Source organism: Schistocerca piceifrons, chromosome 8, assembly GCF_021461385.2.
Source record: "Schistocerca piceifrons isolate TAMUIC-IGC-003096 chromosome 8, iqSchPice1.1, whole genome shotgun sequence".
NCBI lineage: Eukaryota > Metazoa > Arthropoda > Insecta > Orthoptera > Acrididae > Schistocerca > Schistocerca piceifrons.
Genome location: NC_060145.1, coordinates 224265442 through 224283756, shown reverse-complemented (window position 1 = coordinate 224283756; position 18315 = coordinate 224265442). Strand labels below are relative to the sequence as shown.

General features: G+C 41.3%; 1 protein-coding gene across 1 annotated transcript in view; it reads left to right on the top strand.

The window, feature by feature from the left end:
* LOC124711583 (putative lysozyme-like protein) overlaps positions 1–18315 on the top strand; it is a 192210-nt gene that overhangs the window by 134012 nt on the left and 39883 nt on the right. The window contains exons 15-17 of the mRNA XM_047241730.1: positions 3568–3610; positions 7616–7629; positions 14115–14244. Of these exons, the coding sequence (XP_047097686.1) occupies positions 3568–3610; positions 7616–7629; positions 14115–14244 (187 nt within the window). The remainder of the gene's footprint in view (positions 1–3567; positions 3611–7615; positions 7630–14114; positions 14245–18315) is intronic.

Below are 18315 nucleotides of genomic sequence, written 5' to 3'. Positions count from 1 at the left end.
TGATACACACATTAAAAAAAGTTTTGCATCACCCCGTTCCCAGAACTCCTAAAAATAGACTTTGAGCGTGGATATTGTATCACAGACACAGTCCCTTTGACTGTTAGGAGATGTCGCTAAATCCACCCAAAGATGTAAACAACCATGCATGAGCAACGCATATTAGATGAACGGTGTCGGACAGCCGATCAGTTCCAGATATTCCACCAGGAAGGGGGTACACTGTTCGTGTTGTCTGTAGTTCAACCATGCCTAGACGGTCAGTACCATGGTTCGATCGTGTCCGCATTGTTACATTGTGCCAGCAAGGGCTCTCAACAAGGGAAGTGTCCAGGCGCCTCGGAGTGAACCAAAACCATGTTGTTTCGACATGGAGGATACACAGAGAGACAGGAACTGTTGATGACATGCCTCGCTCAGGCCGCCCAAGGGCTACTACTGCAGTGGATGACCGATATCTACGGATTATAGCTCAGAGGAACCCTGGCAGCAACGCCACCATGTTTTCGTGCCGCCACACGACGTCGTGTTACGACTCAAACTGTGCACAGTAGGCTGCATGATGCGCAGTTACACTCCCGACGTCCATGGCAAGGTCCATCTTTGCAACCACGACACCATGTAGCGCGGTACAGATGGGCCCAACAACATGCCGAATGGACCGCTCAGGATTGGCATACGTTCTCTTCACCGATGAGTGTCGCATATGCCTTCAACCAGACAATCGTTAGAAACATGTTTAGAGGAGACCTAGTCAGGCTGAACGCCTTTGACACACCGTCCAGCGAGTGCAACAAGGTGGAGGTTTCCTGGTGTTTTGGGGCGGCATTATGTGGGGCCGACGTACGCGACTAGTGGTTATGTAAGGCTGTACAGTACGCGAATGTCATCCTCCGACCGATAGTGGAACCATATCGGCAGCATATTGGCGAGACATTCGTCTTTATGGACGACAATTCGCGCACCCATCGCACACATCTTGTGAATAGCTTCCTTCAGGATAACAACATCGCTCGACTAGAGTGGCCAGCACATTCACCGGACAGGAAACCTACCGAACATGCCTGGGATAGACTGAAAAGGGTTATTTATGGATGACGTGACTCACCAACCACTCTGAGGGATATACGCCGAATCGCCGTTAAGGAGTGGGATAATCTGGACCCACAGTGCCTCCATGAACTTGTGGATAGTATGCCACGACGAATGCAAGAGAACGTGCTACTGGGTATTAGTTTTCTGTACTGGTTCCGGATCTCTCGTAACCGAGGTGACGCAAAACTTTTTTTTATGTGTGTAGTAAACCATATCCTTTAGAGTTCTATAGTACCGAAGAGGCTATTTCCGGATAGCTTAAAACACGTCCTATCGTCACGTCCTTTCTTTAAGTCAGTGTTTTCCATATGTGTCTTTTTCCACAGATTCCGCGGTGAACCTCCTCATTCTTTAACTTAGCAGTCGACCTGATTTTTCAATATTCTTCTGTCGCATCACAGCTCAATCGCTTCGATTCTCTTATGTTCTGTGCTCAGAACGTACATTCTAATAAATTTGTTTACCAATTAATGCCTATGATTTACACTAGCAGTCTTCTCTTGACCAAGAACGCATTGTTTGCCTGTGCTAGTCTACTTTTTATCTCCTCCTTGCTTCGTCCGTCGAAGGATACTTCGCTTCCAAGGTAGCACAGTACTTTAACTTCGTGACCGACAAACTCGCTGTTAAGTTTCTAGCTACTCTCATTTTCGCTATTTCTGGTTACCGTTGTCTTTTTTCGGTTTAATCTCGATCAATGTTCTGTATTCATTACACCTTTCGCTGAATTGCTCCTGTAATTCTTCTTCATCTTCACTGAGTATAGTAATGTTATCACTGAATATTTGCATTGATATCATTTCACCTTGAATTTTGACGCCACTCATGACTCTTTCTTTTACTTGCGTCGTTATTTGTTAGATGTGTTCATTGGACAGTACAGACATTAAACAATTACAAATATTTACTCTTTTCAAGAATATTTCGGCATTTACTTCATTCTCACCTTGGGGCGAATACTGAACATTCAGTTAAACTGCGATGCAAGGAAAACATAACGGGAATGCGCACGTTGGGTTAACTACATTGGTTCTAACACACCAGCCAGATATAGGGTGATTATTCGACTGCTTGCTACACAAATTCTGCGCTGATTAAGAAACTCCGTTACGCAAGAAAGAGCTATTACAAAAAAAAACGCAAACTATAAAGGTTGCTCATATCAAAGAGACGCTGTGCTCGCACATGCCTCCCTTACAGTTACTGATGTATGAGGTAACAGTAGAACGCTTGTAAACAAGCTTGAGTAGTGAAAAGTCATGGACCAGGTATTTCCCTTCATTACTGGACAGTGAAAATGAAGGAATTAAAATGTAAGATGCAGCAGACTGGAAAAAGATCAGATTAAACTGAAAGTTAAAAATATATCTGCGCATTTCTTGCAACTTATTAAGCCTTAGGGCATCCGTAAACAGAGAAGCTTGGAAAGAACTTAACTGCAGGCGACCTAAATTGGTGACTCGTTGTCAATTGGATGGTAATACTGTTCTGCAAAGTGCACAGCTCTCAAATGATAAACTGAAGCTGCCGATTGTGAGCGTGGGGGAGAGGAAAACGGTCTGAAGGTCCCAACTATCTTCTTGTGACATTTCGAGTACTCGGACAAATTCAGAGGAAGTTGTGGTAAATACAGACACACGAATCAGAAAACTAAGACAGTTCTCAATTAATCCATACATCGATACGCACATAAATCACCGGCTGTTTTTAGCAGCTATGGCGCTACACACGCAGATACAAGTATAACTTTTTATAGAAACATTGTTATGTGAACACCACTGTGTTCGAATTTGAGGATATTTATGGCTTCTCCCTCGTTTTAGTCGTTTGCCGGCGATAATGTAGTTTTACACAACGACAACGGCGGTGGTTGTCACACAACGGAATACTCATGAATTACTTTTTCGTGCGTACTTCATCCCGTTAACGTAGTTCTTTACTTTACTGTTTCACAAATGAAATGTAAAATATATAGCAGACACCGCTCCAGGCTTCCCGATGAAAATCCCTCCTCCAGTAGCCTGGAAGCTTATACTTGTATAATGCTTCCAACAAGTTTCAACATTTTCAAAGTAAAACAGTCCAGATACATGTTCGAGGAGATGGTCTGTGCCAGATCGCTTGGCAAAGCGGTCGCCGTGTCGCTGAAACTGACTGCCAAAACTATTCCGTTGGTTTACTCACGGGTCACTCTGCAGTCTGCGGAGTCCTGTTCAGCTACAATGGACGCAATTCGCAAGTGACCACTCACGATCTCGCGACGTCAACAAGTTCAATTTGGGTTGCTCCATTTGCACCGACCCTACATTGTCCTCTCATGAAATTCCGCATATTTATATTTGATTTAGGGACAAATACTCCAGTCACTATAACATCAGCTAGTGTTCCATTCAACAATAACAAATTCTGACTTAGTATTGAAAGACAGTGAAACATTATGAACTAATGGCAAATTTCTCTTTATTCTTGCAGATGGTGAACAGCGTCTTCGGTCAGTTGGGGTCATCGTCACTTCGTAAGTTTATTTGGTGTTTAAATTAGCAGATAAGTCGTCTAAATAACTGCAGTGGGAAAAGGGTCAGACTGGTAGTAAAGTACGTAAATTGATCCAACAAATGGTGCGTAGATGTTCTGACGGTTAACACAGTTAACTGAATAAAAGGTATGTCTGTCCTGTAGCCAACCATCTTTTACGGACGGAGCACAAGTTCGTTTATAACACATTAAGTCTGTACTTTGGTCCTGGATTTCTTGAAAAATGTATATCATCATCACAGTTCCCCTGTATCAGATACATTTGCACATAATATGCACTGCAGGCCAAAACATTATGAACATTGCTCACTGCGACTTGGAATGTCGCCTGTTGGGGCGGGCACTCGACGCTGTGAAAACAAGCATGTAAGCGGAGCAGACACGGATGGGGGATCACCGTCGTGAAAATATGGATGGCAGACGGGGAGATCCATTGAGATATGTAAATATCACAAAGTGCCGATCATTATTACGCACAGCCCATGAACGAGTATCTCGATATCGGCGAAGCTGGTGCACGCACCGTTGGTCGTACATTGCTGAATTTGGAGATCCGCAGCAGACCACCTTCACGTGATCACTTGTTGACCCAACAACAACGTCAATTACGATTGCAGTGGTCGCATATCCATAGAGATTCGACCGTAGATCAATGGAAACGTGTTGGCTCTTCGGTTGAATCACATTTCTGCTACAATAGATCGCTTGCATGGGACCTGTGGTAGTAATGACTGGAAAAGAGCACAGGTAGTCCCACTCTTCAAGAAAGGTCGTCGAGCAGATGCCCACAACTATAGACCTATATCTCTGACATCCATCTGTTGTAGAATTCCAGAACTTGTTTTTTGCTCGCGTATCATGTCATTTCTGGAAACCCAGAATCTACTCTGTAGGAATCAACATGGATTCTGGAAACAGCGATTGTGTAAGACCCAACTCGCTTTATTTGTTCATGAGACCCAGGAAATATCAGATACAGGCTCCAGGTAGATACCATTTTCCTTTACTTCCGGAAGGCGTTCGATACAGTTCCGCACTATCGCCTGATAAACAAAGTAAGAGCCTACGGAATATCAGACCAGCTGTGTGGCTGGATTTTAGAGTTTTCAGCAAACAGAACACAGCATACAGACGTTAAAGTAACCTCTGGCGTGCCACAGGGGAGTGTTATGGGAACATTGCCTTTCACAATATATATAAATGACCTAGTAGATAGTGTCGGAAGTTCCATGTGGTTTTTCGCGGATGATGCTGTAGTATACAGAGAAGATGCAGAATAGAAAATTGCAACGAAATGCAGGAAGATCTGCAGCGGATAGGCACTTGGTGCGGGGAGTGGCAACTGTCCTTTAACATAGACAAATGTAATTTATTGCGAATACATAGAGAGAAGGATCCTTTATTGTATGATTATATGATAGCAGAACAAACACTGGTAGCAGTTACTTCTGTAAAATATCTGGGAGTATGCATGCGGATCGATTTGAAGTGGAATGATCATATAAAATTAATTGTTGGCAAGGGGGGTGCCAGGTTGAGATTCATTGGGAGAGTCCTTAGAAAATGTAGTCCATCAACGATGGAGGTGGCTTACAAAACACTCGTTCGACCTATACTTGAGTATTGCTCATCAGTGTGGGATCCGTACCAGGTCGGGTTGACAGAGGAGATAGAGAAGATCCAAAGAAGAGCGGCGCGTTTCGTCACAGGGTTATTTGGTAAGCGTGATAGCGTTACGGAGATGTTTAGCAAACTCAAGTGGCAGACTCTGCAGGAGAGGCGCTCTGCATCGCGGTGTAGCTTGCTGTCCAGGTTTCGAGAGTGTGCGTTTTTGGATGAGGTATCGAATATATTGCATCCCCCTACTTATACCTCCCGAGGTGATCACGAATGTAAAATTAGAGAGATTCGACCGCGCGCGGAGGCTTTCCGGCAGTCGTTCTTCCCGCGAACCATACGCGACTGGAACAGGAAAGGGAGGAAATGACAGTGGTACGTAAAGTGCCCTCCGTCACACGCCGTTGGGTGGCTTGCGGAGTATAAATGTAGATGTAGATGTAAGCGAAGACACGCTGACACCTGTGAACTAGCTGCATCCCTTCATGCTTTATCTCTTCCCAGAGGGCGGTGTCACCTTTCAGCAGTATAATTGTCCTTGTCTAGGAGCCAGATCCATACTATAGTGGTTTGAAGAGCATATAGCAAACTCACGTTGATGTCTCGGCGACAAAATTCGCCTGATATAAATTCTATGGGACCCATCTGGGTGACTATAAGGCAGCAGCATGGCGGAGGCATACCAGTGGTCCTTTATTTACCGAATTACGTGAACTGTCCGTAGACATCTAACGCCACAAACCTATCAACAAACTGTCGGCTTCCTGATGCGCAGAACCATTTCGTTCCAAAGACGAACAAATAAACTATTAAGGAGGTGGTCATAATGTTTTGGCTCATCAGTGTACTAGTGCATTGGGTTAGGATGGCTGGAACTTTTATTTAACCTCTTGGTGGTCGTAAAGGCAAAACAGGTGGGTTGACGGGGTAACAGTTACGTACTACGAGGTGAACGGACATTATGAAGTCATAGAAACGCTGAGAATACAGTAGTCATTTTAGTAATCACAATTGGTAAGCAATGGGGTCTGGGTCTGATTTCATGTCGGGTCGCAGATTTTATCCTCTCGGTGACTGGGTGTTGTATTGTTCTTACGTCCGTATCGTCTTAACTGACATCACGCTAATAAGATGGCTGAAGGGGTGTGGCCCGGAAGCCAATAAATTGAAAAAAATCTCATTTACCTCTGCATGGAGCCTGAGGAGGTGGGTGGGTCACAAAGTTCCCAGGCAGGCACAGCGCTCACGAACCCGTCAGGAACCTGCACCGTGTCGTGTCCGAGCAGGAGGCCAGCGCGCTGCGACAACAGGTTGTATAGTAACAAAGACAAACTGTACACGGCTAAAAGGGACACATAGGTAGCCGCTCTTCCGAATGGGAGTCCAATGTGTAAACCATGAATCCGTACTACGCGATGTCAAGCCTATACATGAAACGTTATTGATTTCCCTTATATAAAGTGAATCACATATTGTGTAGCTGTCGGAGAATTTTTCTATGAGACTGATTTAGGTTGACGGCTATTGCACGAAGCGTGAATGAGTTTAAGGCTTCCTGTCTTTCAATACACTACATGGATAAATGTGGTAGAAGGCAATCGTTGCAAACTACATACTACATTAAAATCTGCTAAAATTGTAGAATGTAATGCTCTACTGTTTGTGAAACTTGTTTCACTGAGATGAAAGAGGGCGGTTTAAAATCGATGTGATGTACCAGTCTTGATCTACTTTGGAGTAAAATTATGGTTTTCAGATTAGAATGTTTTTCGCTGCGTTTGGTTATGTGTAGAAAAAGTTTCGTGAGAGAACAGTTGGTTTCTTTGACGTGAAGGAGTACGGTATTACGAGATTATAGAGCAACAAGTGCAAGGATATTTCATATTGTAAAGCTGTGTTTACAGCACTATTGTCTGGTACCTGTGCAGAAGACTGGAGACTAAATAAAGCTTTAAAAAATTTAGTTCAACATGTAAATTGAAGATGGGTATCGCAATTGCACGGAAAAGGCGTTTATAAATCATCTACTACGTTAGGAATTTAAATAATATTACTACACCCTCTCCTCACTGCATTAGGCACACGTGCTAAATTCTGTGTTACGATTCGATATAAAAGAAAAAGACACTTCTGTCGCAGTTAGCCAATTTCTTCGGGTTTTTATAAAACGCAGCAACTTTGACAAAAAGGTTGCGTGCTTAGTTTTCTAATCTTTTTGATAAAATTAGAGCAAGATAATTATTCGGTAAAAGACAATGCGATTGTTAGTACACTACCATTAATGCTTATATTAATTCTTGAGTATATATAGAAAGTACTGCCAAATGTATAAGGCACTGATAATTAACACTGTTCCTTTATTTTTCAGCTTTTGGCGTCCCGGTAAGAATTCCAGTCCCTTCTATCGAAATACGATGATTTCACTTAATATCTTCGCAACTCGAAGTATTTTTTGACAATTATTTCAGCTATGCGTCTATGTAAAGCATCCACCCAGGGAAGTATCTACTTTTGTAATAAGTATACCGCTAAGGTTATTATAACCTCATATTTACTAAATTTTTCGTTAAAGTCAAGTAAAAATCATTGATACGAGTGTAAAATTGGTCTCGTAACCATACTGTCAATCATTTTAGATAATATTGTCACCACTTGTCTCATGTAATCTGTATTATTGAAGAAAGCAGTGTCGAAACTGAACAATCGCTACTTTAGACGCAAATATAGCGATACGGCCTTCACTACAACCAAACGCAAAGTTTATATTAAAGAGAAAACTTTTCAGCGTACAGTAAATTTGTTGCTTATTTTACAGAAACCACACACCATCATAATGTGTATTAATATGTTCACATATCTGTCACATGAACCATACTTTGTTACTGAGAGTGATTGTTGGCTCATTAAACCAGCTGAATTAGGTGGTAACATAGTACAAAGTTGATTTTTATACTCAGGGAAGGTGACGATAATGACACAATTTCAAACACACGTCGTCAACTCCTGATCTATAACGGCCTATTCTCATGTAAAATTGACGAGAATTTGCGCTGGAGGTCTCACTTATATACCTTTCAAGTAGAATATTATTACGCTTAAGAAAGGTGCAGCATTTAATAATCTGTTTCTTGCAGGCCTAGCTAGATTTCAACCTCTGGGTGGCTACCAACAGTGCTGAAAACGTATAAAAATGCATTACAATAATACACACGCGCCAGTCGAGACACATTATGTTTGTATGAGCGTTTAACAAGAGTAGATGATAAAGTAACATACTGGTAAGATGCAAGTCAAACCTTAATTATGGCTTGTCTGTAGAAATGGCACCTAGTGGACTGTCCATGTCAGTAGTTCACTCTGAGGCCGCAGTTTATAAGTATTACACGACTTCACCTCGGACATTGCTAAAGACATCTAAGGTATGTATCATTCATGCAGTCGCTACCCTTGTGCCAGTAGACCTGCGAGATGGTTGCTGTGTTAACTAGCAGTAGTTTGATCATATTACTGCTGAAAAAGTTAAATAAATAATAAAAAGTAAAACTTAACTGTTGCTCACGAAGATAAAACTAATTACTAAAACAAAATTAGCCTCATTTTAACTCCAGCTTCGATTAAAAAAAAAGAAAAAAGAAAAAGACAGAAACTTTAGGAACTAAGTACCTTTAGAAGTACGTTATAAGAAAAAAAACATTACATTTTACAATGCATGCACACCCAGATGACCCATTGGTACAGCTTGGGGCTAAATTAAGTTCTAGAGTACGCTGGCTAATGATGAAGAAAAATAGTTATGCTATTTAATACCGAACATGTTCTCATATATATGAGTGGAGGAATACTGTTATAACTGGTCAGTACTAGTGGCCCGATGCATCTGCTGGCCTCTGCTCACACCAGCCGAGCCTAAAGCGGGTTTTAAGAAGCTACCAAAAACGTGAACTCCTCGTTTCGACCTGATCATTGAGCAGCGTACCGTGGGGTGACTGCTAATGGCAGTAAAAGAATGAAAAATTTATGGACCATGTAGAGGAGCTGTAAATTGTTTGTTGGACTAATTCTGAACAGCAATACTGACATGGATAGGCTATCGGGAGGTATTTTTTTATAGGAAAACGATAATTATGGTTTGACTCGCATCTTACCGATTTGTTACTTTACTATCTACGCTTACACAAAGCATATAAGTCTATTAAAATGATTTGTTTCATTCATGTGTCACACTGTAACACACTCAAAGACAGAAAATACGACGCATCATGAAGGAATTATCCGAATGGAACGGAAATCGGGAGATGTGATGTACAAGTACCGACAAAAATTACAATTTCAGAAAAAAATGGATGATTTAATCAAGAGGAAGAGCTTCACAAATTGAGCAACTCAATAACTCGGCCGGCCGGAGTGGCCGTGCGGTTCTAGGCGCTACAGCCTGGAACCGAGCGACCGCCACGGTCGCAGGTTCGAATCCTGCCTTGGGCATGGATGTGTGTGATATCTTTAGGTTAGTTAGGTTTAATTAGTTCTAAGTTCTAGGCGACTGATGACCTCAGAAGTCAAGTCGCATAGTGCTCAGAGCCATTTGAACCATTTCAATAACTCGTTGGTCAACCTCTGGCGCTTACGTAAACTGTTATTCGCCTTGGCATTGATTGATAGTGTTGTTGGATGTCACATTGAGGGATGTAGTGCGAGATTCTATCCAATTGGCGTGTTAGATCGTGAAATTCCCGAGATGGTTGGAAGGCACTACCTGTAATGCTCCAAACGTTTTCAACTGGGGAGAAATCTAGCTGGCCAAGGCAAGGTTTGGCAAACACAAAGACAAGCAGAAGAAACTCTCGCCATGTGCGTACGCCCACTATCTTTGTGAAATGTAAGCCCAGGATCGCTTGCCATGACGGGCAACAAAACAGTACGTACAAACTTATGGACTTATCGGTGCGCTGTAAACATGCCGCAAATGACAACTAAAGGGGGTCTGCTATAAAAGGAAATGGGACTCCAGACCATGACTCCTCGTTGTGAGGCCCAATCGCGGGCGACAGTCAGGGTGAAACCCAACCACTGTCTACGGTGTATCCAGACCCGTCTGCGGCCTGGAATCTCTTTGACTGGAGTAGAATTGTCCACGATGATGTCGATGTATCTGTCTTCATATATAAGTTATGCTGAATTTAATTATTTAAAATTAAATTGATTTCTCTCAATTATTAGAGTTATGGATCATATAACTATCTTAGCCGATATGTCTCATCAAAAGCAACAATTTGATCGTTCAATCTCTTTGGTGGCTTGATTACATTATAAATAGCTAGTTATAAATTGCTCACATTCTAACTAAATCTATTTGTCTCTAACTTGTTTATACTATTAGATGCGTAAATCAATCCGGTTTCTGAGGCTTACCAGCGGCCGGTGAGCACTGACATCACGGGCTAGCGAAAAAACCCTCACGAAGTCCGCATTCCGCTCAGCGGAGGGGACGAGCTGAACGGTGGGAAACGTGTTCCAAGCATCACCTGTGACTGGCGAGAGGTGCGAAGCCGTTCAGCACTAGCCACATGAGCGATTCAAACCTGGCGTTCGACCAATAGACCTGAAAAGCCGATAGGACTTGCTGTGTAATAACTGTTACTTACAGGTTGTAGACACACAACAGATGTAATGGTAGCATTATGTGACTTGGCAGGCTTTTCCGGTGTAATAAATCTTTAAAGTCTTTCGGTTTTGCTGCCGGATTCTAAAATTAACTCGATTCAATATCCCAGCGATCCAACTGTTCGCCATCTTCAAGAGAACGCTGCTTGTGCTGATTATTCCCGCTGAGAACTAACGCCAGGATGCAAATCGACGTCCTATATAGGCCTCCCACCACCATAAGCAACGTTCTCCTGAAGATGGCGAACAGTTGGATCCCCGAAATATTGAATCGAGTTCATTTTAGGATCTGCTAGCAAACCATAGGAGAATTTCAATGGTAGCATTAACTGAAATTGTAACCTGCACCTTACAGACTTATTCTAAATATAAAATGTAACACATTGGATGTAAATGAATTATGAAAATATCATTGTAACTCACTCGTTACCTCGTTACAGGTGTAGAATGGGCGCCATTAATTTGTTATGAAAATGTAACGAAAAACGTCCGTAATGTACTCTACTGACCTTCACATATGTCTTTTCCTTGTGGTATGTACCTAACATTGGTGTTTGAACCTGAATGGCAGAAAGCATATTCTGTCTCCTCCATGCGTGTAGAAAACTGCATAGATTGTATCACATAATAGCTCTCGTGAAATGGACTACTTTATAAGACAGTACATGTGTAAGGACTAGGCTGTGTGCAGACCATAGAAGTATATTCCTCTTCCAACCTGTATGCCGTACAGTTGACTGTCAGACATTATACAATGCCCATCGCCACTGGAAGAGAATGAAGTCACATTCCCCTACCCATTCTCATTGTGGAAAACCGTCTGATTGGTTGTTTCATTTTATGACAGTAAATGCTGAGTTGTGAGAGCTAAATACTGTAGTACAATCTGTTTATTAGTCTCTAATTGGCCTATTTTAGAGTATGGGATCTGCCTCTGCGAGGGAGGTACGAGGGAGAGGAAGAGAGAATGATAAACGAGATGGATGGAGAAGTGATAATAGAAGGCATGGGGAGGGAGGGGAGGCGGGAATTAGAAGGTAACACCCAAAAGCCAAAGGTCAAATATCGTCCAGAATAGTCTGAGACCCTCTACCGTGGCTCAAAATAAGCATGGAAACCCTTCTCATTGTGCAATATCGGCACCTATTGGTTATAACCACTGAACTTTAGCTCCACATGCACACAACTGGACAGTGTTTGTGCTTGCGGTATCATTGTTAACCATGTGAATGAACCTCGCAAATGGTGCACTAATCCACAGAGAGAGCTAACTCGACACAGGGCGTTTATTCTACAATAGCCTATGCGTATGTGCTACCGCAACAATTTCTGGTACTTAAATTGGTACGTGCACCAGTGATATCCGGTTTAAGACTCAGCTGTAGAGCAGCCTAGTTGCATCATGGGTACATATATACATCATTAAGCTGTACTCTGGAAACATCATTGATTCACGATACGGATGGAAAAATCGGAGAATCACTTAAGCGTCCTTCGTATACTTCCGTTGTCAGTCAGTTTGCCTACCACCGTCTCTGTAGCGACCATAACAACGTTGTAGGTGCAATTCTTGTAGCCGTACTCAGTTGGTCATTGTAAATATCATTACACTCATTGGACTCTTATGTATATTTCGTTCTCATTAATTAATAATTAAAAATGATATTTCAGAGTTCACAGCTAACAGTTGCGAAATTTATCATATTACATGAACCTTCATCCCTTAAGAATTAGGAACATATATACATATAAGGAACATTTATATCTTACAGAGAAGTTAAACGTAGCCCCAAAATTCTTTGCACCATTTGTCCGTATTTTTAAATACGGCAGAATAGCGTCTGTTGATTATGCACATCTTGGTGATCAATTGAAATGTGGGTAGATCTTGCGTTCTAATTTCCTTTTGCTTTATTTCTTATTAACGCAAGTGCTAGATTCATTACTAAGTAATGTGAATATCTTTACCAGAACTACGTTCCAAGTATTTCGTCCCAACTAATTTTTAGTTCACGTGAGTGTCCCTGCACTGGCTACATTTCCGAAATAGAGATGGTCGTCAGTCCATCCGAGTATTATGCTGTTGACCTAGCTACAGCTGATATTGAACAAACTGAACAAATCCTCAAAGTGGAAAACTAAATGTGTTAATTCTGTTATCAATACCTGTATAACATGCTTCATTGTTGTTCAGTTGACTTGTGGTGGATTCCGTTACTGTCAAATATTGTTCTAATTTATTCTCCAGGACGCAAGCAGTCAGTTTACCAGTTGTAACATAGATGAATATGTAGATGTATAAATCTCTTATGTGTCATACGCTGTGCATACACGGGTTGGCACAGATATTCTCAGGCTGTGTGGCTTGACAGAAAAAATGCTGTTTTTACATGTATTTGGTGTGGCAGATATAAAAATTATCCATCTACACTGGGTTAAGTGTTCTTTGGTCTAGAAACGCTAATGATAAATTTAGATAGTGCAGCATGTATCGATCTGAGGGAAGAAACAATCTGTTGAGTGGGATAAATAATCCTATTCGCTCTTCAAATTCTCTTTTCTAATCATCTTGGCGCCTCGGTGGTCAGGTACAATACCTTGATGACAGATGGTTGTCTTTTTCGTACTGCTGTACTGTTTTTCATATAACCTCTCTGAAACTTGCTTGCTGTTTTATTCTTTGTAAGATAGCAAATACAAAATACATTTGGCATACTAAATAATAATGATCATAAAATTAGACGTAATCTTCAATTTTTATTTGGTGCTCACACAACTGATTTTTATATATTGTTTTTTCTTTTCCAGAGTCAAATATTTGGTCCATCTATAATCCTTAGTAATAAATCAATGCATAATATTCTCAGGGGAAGGAACCATTCAACACTGTCAAACATCGTCAAGAAATTGATTTCTCCAAATGATTTGCGCTGGATTTCAACAAACAGGGAATCAGTGTTCAGCTGATATCTTTTCAAATTCATTATTTATGTAGCTGTATAGTAGTTTTTCTCTTCGAATGATTCTGACCACAGATGCTCCGTACGAGTATTGTGCAATACGACCAAAAATAATACAAGCGAAATGTCATTTATAACTATGAAACGCCAGTGACATGCCGTGATATTTTCACATTATTTTCCTTAATAGATTTTGATGTTCTTACTCCGTGTAGTATATGACACCATTGTCTGATGATTTTCCAGAATCCAATGAGCATCTTCTCTCAAGGACAATCATCTGGTAGTGGATCTGGATCTTCTGGTAGCGGATCTGGATCGTCTGGTAGTGAATCGGGATCATCTGGTAGTGGGTCGGGGGCAACTGGACTCTTCGGTAAGTTTTCTGGTTACCTGTATGTCTTAAAATAGGTTTATACAGGGTGAGTCACCTAACGTTACCGCTGGATATATTTCGTAAACCACATCAAATACTGACGAACCGATTCCACAGACCGAACGTGAGGAGAGGGGCTAGTGTAATTGTTTAATACAAACCATACAAAAATGCACGGAAGTATGTTTTTTAACACAAACCTACGTTTTTTTAAATGGAATCCCGTTAGTTTTGTTAGCACATCTGAACATATGAACAAATACGTAATCAGTGCCGTTTGTTGCATTGTAAAATGTTAATTACATCCGGAGATATTGTAACCTAAAGTTGACGCTTGAAACCTCCGACGTTCAGTTGCGTGTTGTAACAAACAGCTGCAACATACATCGCGTTTCTACAGAATGATCTGCCAGCGTTGCTCGGAAATGTCCCATTGGAAACGCATCGACATATGTGGTATCAGTATGATGGTGCACCTGCACATTCCGCAATTAACACTAAGCTGACAGGATGTTCGACGGGCGTTTCATAGGACGTGCAGGACGCATAAATTGGCCAGCCCGTTCTCCTGATCTTACACCTATGGACTTCTTTCTGTGGTGTACGTTAAAGGAGAGTGTGTACCGTAATGTGCCTACAACCCCAGAGGATATGAAACAACGTATTGTGGCAGCCTGCGGCGACATTACACCAGATGTACTGCGGCGTGTACGACATTCATTACGCCAGAGATTGCAATTGTGTGCAGCAAATGATGGCCACCACATTGAACATCTATTGGCCTGACATGTCGGGACACACTCTATTCCACTCCGTAATTGAAAACGGAAACCACGTGTGTACGTGTACCTCACCCCTCATGGTAATGTACATGTGCGTCAGTGAAAAAGACGAATAAAAAGGTGTTAGCATGTGGACGTAATGTGCTGTTCCAGTCTCTTCTGTACCTAAGGTCCACCACCGTTCCCTTTGGATCCCTACGTAATTCGGTGCTCTCCGATACCCACGATCGAACAGCGGAGGAGTGGTACTCAAGCGTCAACTTTAGGTTACAATATCTCCGGATGTAATTAACATTTTACAATGCAACAAACGGCACTGATTACGTATTTGTTTATATGTTCAGATGTGCTAACAAAACTAACGGGATTCCATTTAAAAAAAACGTAGGTTTGTGTTAAAAAACATACTTCTGTGCTTTTTTTATGGTTTGTATTAACCAATTACACTAGCCCCTCTCCTCACGTTCGGTCTGTGGAATCCATTCGTCAGTATTTGATGTGGTTTACGAAATATATCCAGCGGTAATGTTAGGTGACTCACCCTGTATACGTTCGTTAGACAAAGAATCGCACAGATTAGCATTAAGCATTAACCGTAGCAAATTTTGAGTATGACATTCACACCTCCTACTGATATTTAACTTTCGGTTAAGCTAAGTTGAAAGCTTAAAAAGCTTTCATGGAACTGAAAGAAGACTTCATGAAAATCGATAAATATTTCTTTAATGATTTTAAAACATAAAGTGCGGGACTAGATTACAGCACTTGCAAAAGTTGGGCATAAATTACCCCCGCTCCCCTCCTCTCCTCCTCCTTAGTACTGAGAGGGGTTTAAGAATGAGGATTAAAATAAAATGAGTCATACTGTTACGGTACCACCGATCACCTTAAAACAGCAATCGTTGCTAACATTATACCTCTGAGAGGAATTTGAAAGTAAATGGCTGTGAGCACTATGGGACTTAACATCTGAGGTCAGCAGTCCCTTAAACCTAACTAACCTAAGGACATCACACACAGCCATGCCCGAGGCAGGATTCGAACCTGCGACCGTAGTGGTCTCGCGGTTCCAGACTGAAGCGCCTAGAACCGCTTGGCCAGGAATTTGTAAGTAGTTGTGACCGTGGGATAACTTAATGGAAACAGAGCAATCAAACTGGGATTCGTTTCCGAAACACTCCAGCAACGTATAACCAACTGTAAACATTTTGTGAGGAACAGACGTTCTCCCAGCACAAAAGCAAGTTGTAATATTACATATTAAAACAGGCAGTCTTGTGTCAAGCAAAATGATAACGCAGAAGGCAGTGCTAAGGCTAACCAAACTTTCCTTGACACCCACTAACCTCTTTCTTTATATCTGTTCATGCTACAATACGGTAACCTAACCTTGCAGATAAATGTGCTCCTAACAAAAAAATGACCAATGAAATAGTAAACAGTAACATATGCCTCTCGGCAACACGAAATAGGTGTAACAGTTTATAAAACCAATTACCGACACACATGAATCTAGTAGCAATACTGATGAGGAAAAAGCTTGACGTGATTCTGAATTTAAATCAGAGGGTCTGCTGATGATCATATTCTGTTACTTCATTGCTTAATACAGCGCCTCTATTCCTGTGCATTAACCAAAAACTATCAGAATAGATACACAGTACATACTTCTTTCTTGAACTCGGTTTGAAGCCACTAAACAGAATGCAAATCTAACTACAGTGGCTCTGAAGGAGCCTTTGCATTGCTTTATTAACTAACTAGCCTAGTACATGAGGACCCTTAAACTTTCATAGTTTGAAGAACCATGCTCATTAACAAAAGCTACACCAGTATGTGTAATAAATTGAAAGTATTCTTATCACTAATTATTAATTAAGTAAAGCACAACAAACTATAACTCTTTAAATAACAGATGTGCTTTGATACTCAGTCTTTCGACCTGCTCAGAAATATAATTGCCTGTCCAAACGCCAACACAACATTAAATTTAAACTTACCCACTTTCTCATAATAAATCAAGATAGTCAGAATTAAATTAACTAGGATATTATTCCTGTCCAGCTTTGTGATTTGGGAAAATGACGGATGTAAGATAGAGTTTTTAATAACACCACAATCATTATTATAAAATCAACCAAACTGCACAAATACCTGGGCCATTTAAAGAGTGCGAAATATACACTACTTAGAGGAAGGCTAGTGGTACTGCTGGCGCAACTTTCAGTGGCTCTTAACCTGGCGGTGATGCAATCGTACTAACACTGTTGGCCTCGCCCTGTTACATATGCTTTTGGTGTCGGAATTATATTTATAGGGCCAAAAACCATGCCATGGTGATGGTATCACCAAATGCTGCATCCGAGGCCCATAAATACTGCCTTTAAGCTCATCTGATCTCATAACTCCAGGAATATGAGCCACAATGATCCGATACTGCTAGAGGGGTGTTAAACACAGCACTGCTCAGCCCAGACTCCTTACCCGTCACAATGGACCTGTTGCCACTTGGTTTCCAACCACACCTTTTCCACTCCGCCAGGCTACTTCCATAGCTGCGGGACTTACACATCTTTTACATTCAACACTACGTTCCCTAACTATGGACCAAGTCATTTACAGTAGACTAAACAACAATCATTTCAGCTGTTATTTAAATTCACAAGCATAAGATCGATCAAAAGTTCACATATCTGAAATATGTACACATAGTCAAAGAATTTGCCATGACAGATACAACATTATACATAAGCATTACTACAATTGGACATAGGAATGTCGATACAGGTACAAAATAGGTGAAAGTAGATGTTACAATACGTCTCAAATGGTGTAAAACAAAGGTCCTGCAGATGTACGTCAGTAATCCAAGCCCGACTAGTGTACAAAGATAAGTACAGTCCGGGAAATAATATCACATTATGAAAAATGGGAAACAATAGCTGAAATGACAACTGAAATTTCCCAACCACCCTCACTGTGCTATGTGTATACTACTGCAGTTACTTCTGATTCGACTGGGCACATAGTTCAAAACAACGAGACATATTTTACCAAATCCTTGGCACTGAACCCCTCTTTCTTTGTCAATGCAAGTCCTGTTACTTGGCAATGTTAAAACACTGTCATCAACAAAGATGGTATTTGGCGTTTGTTTTTTGAACTGTAAATTCTTCAGATGCCTTGAAAAAGGGCAGGCATATAGTATCGTCACGTCACTATAAAAGAGGTTCTATATTTGAATAAATGTACAGGAAATACCTGTACAAGGATTGCAGGTAGTAAACAC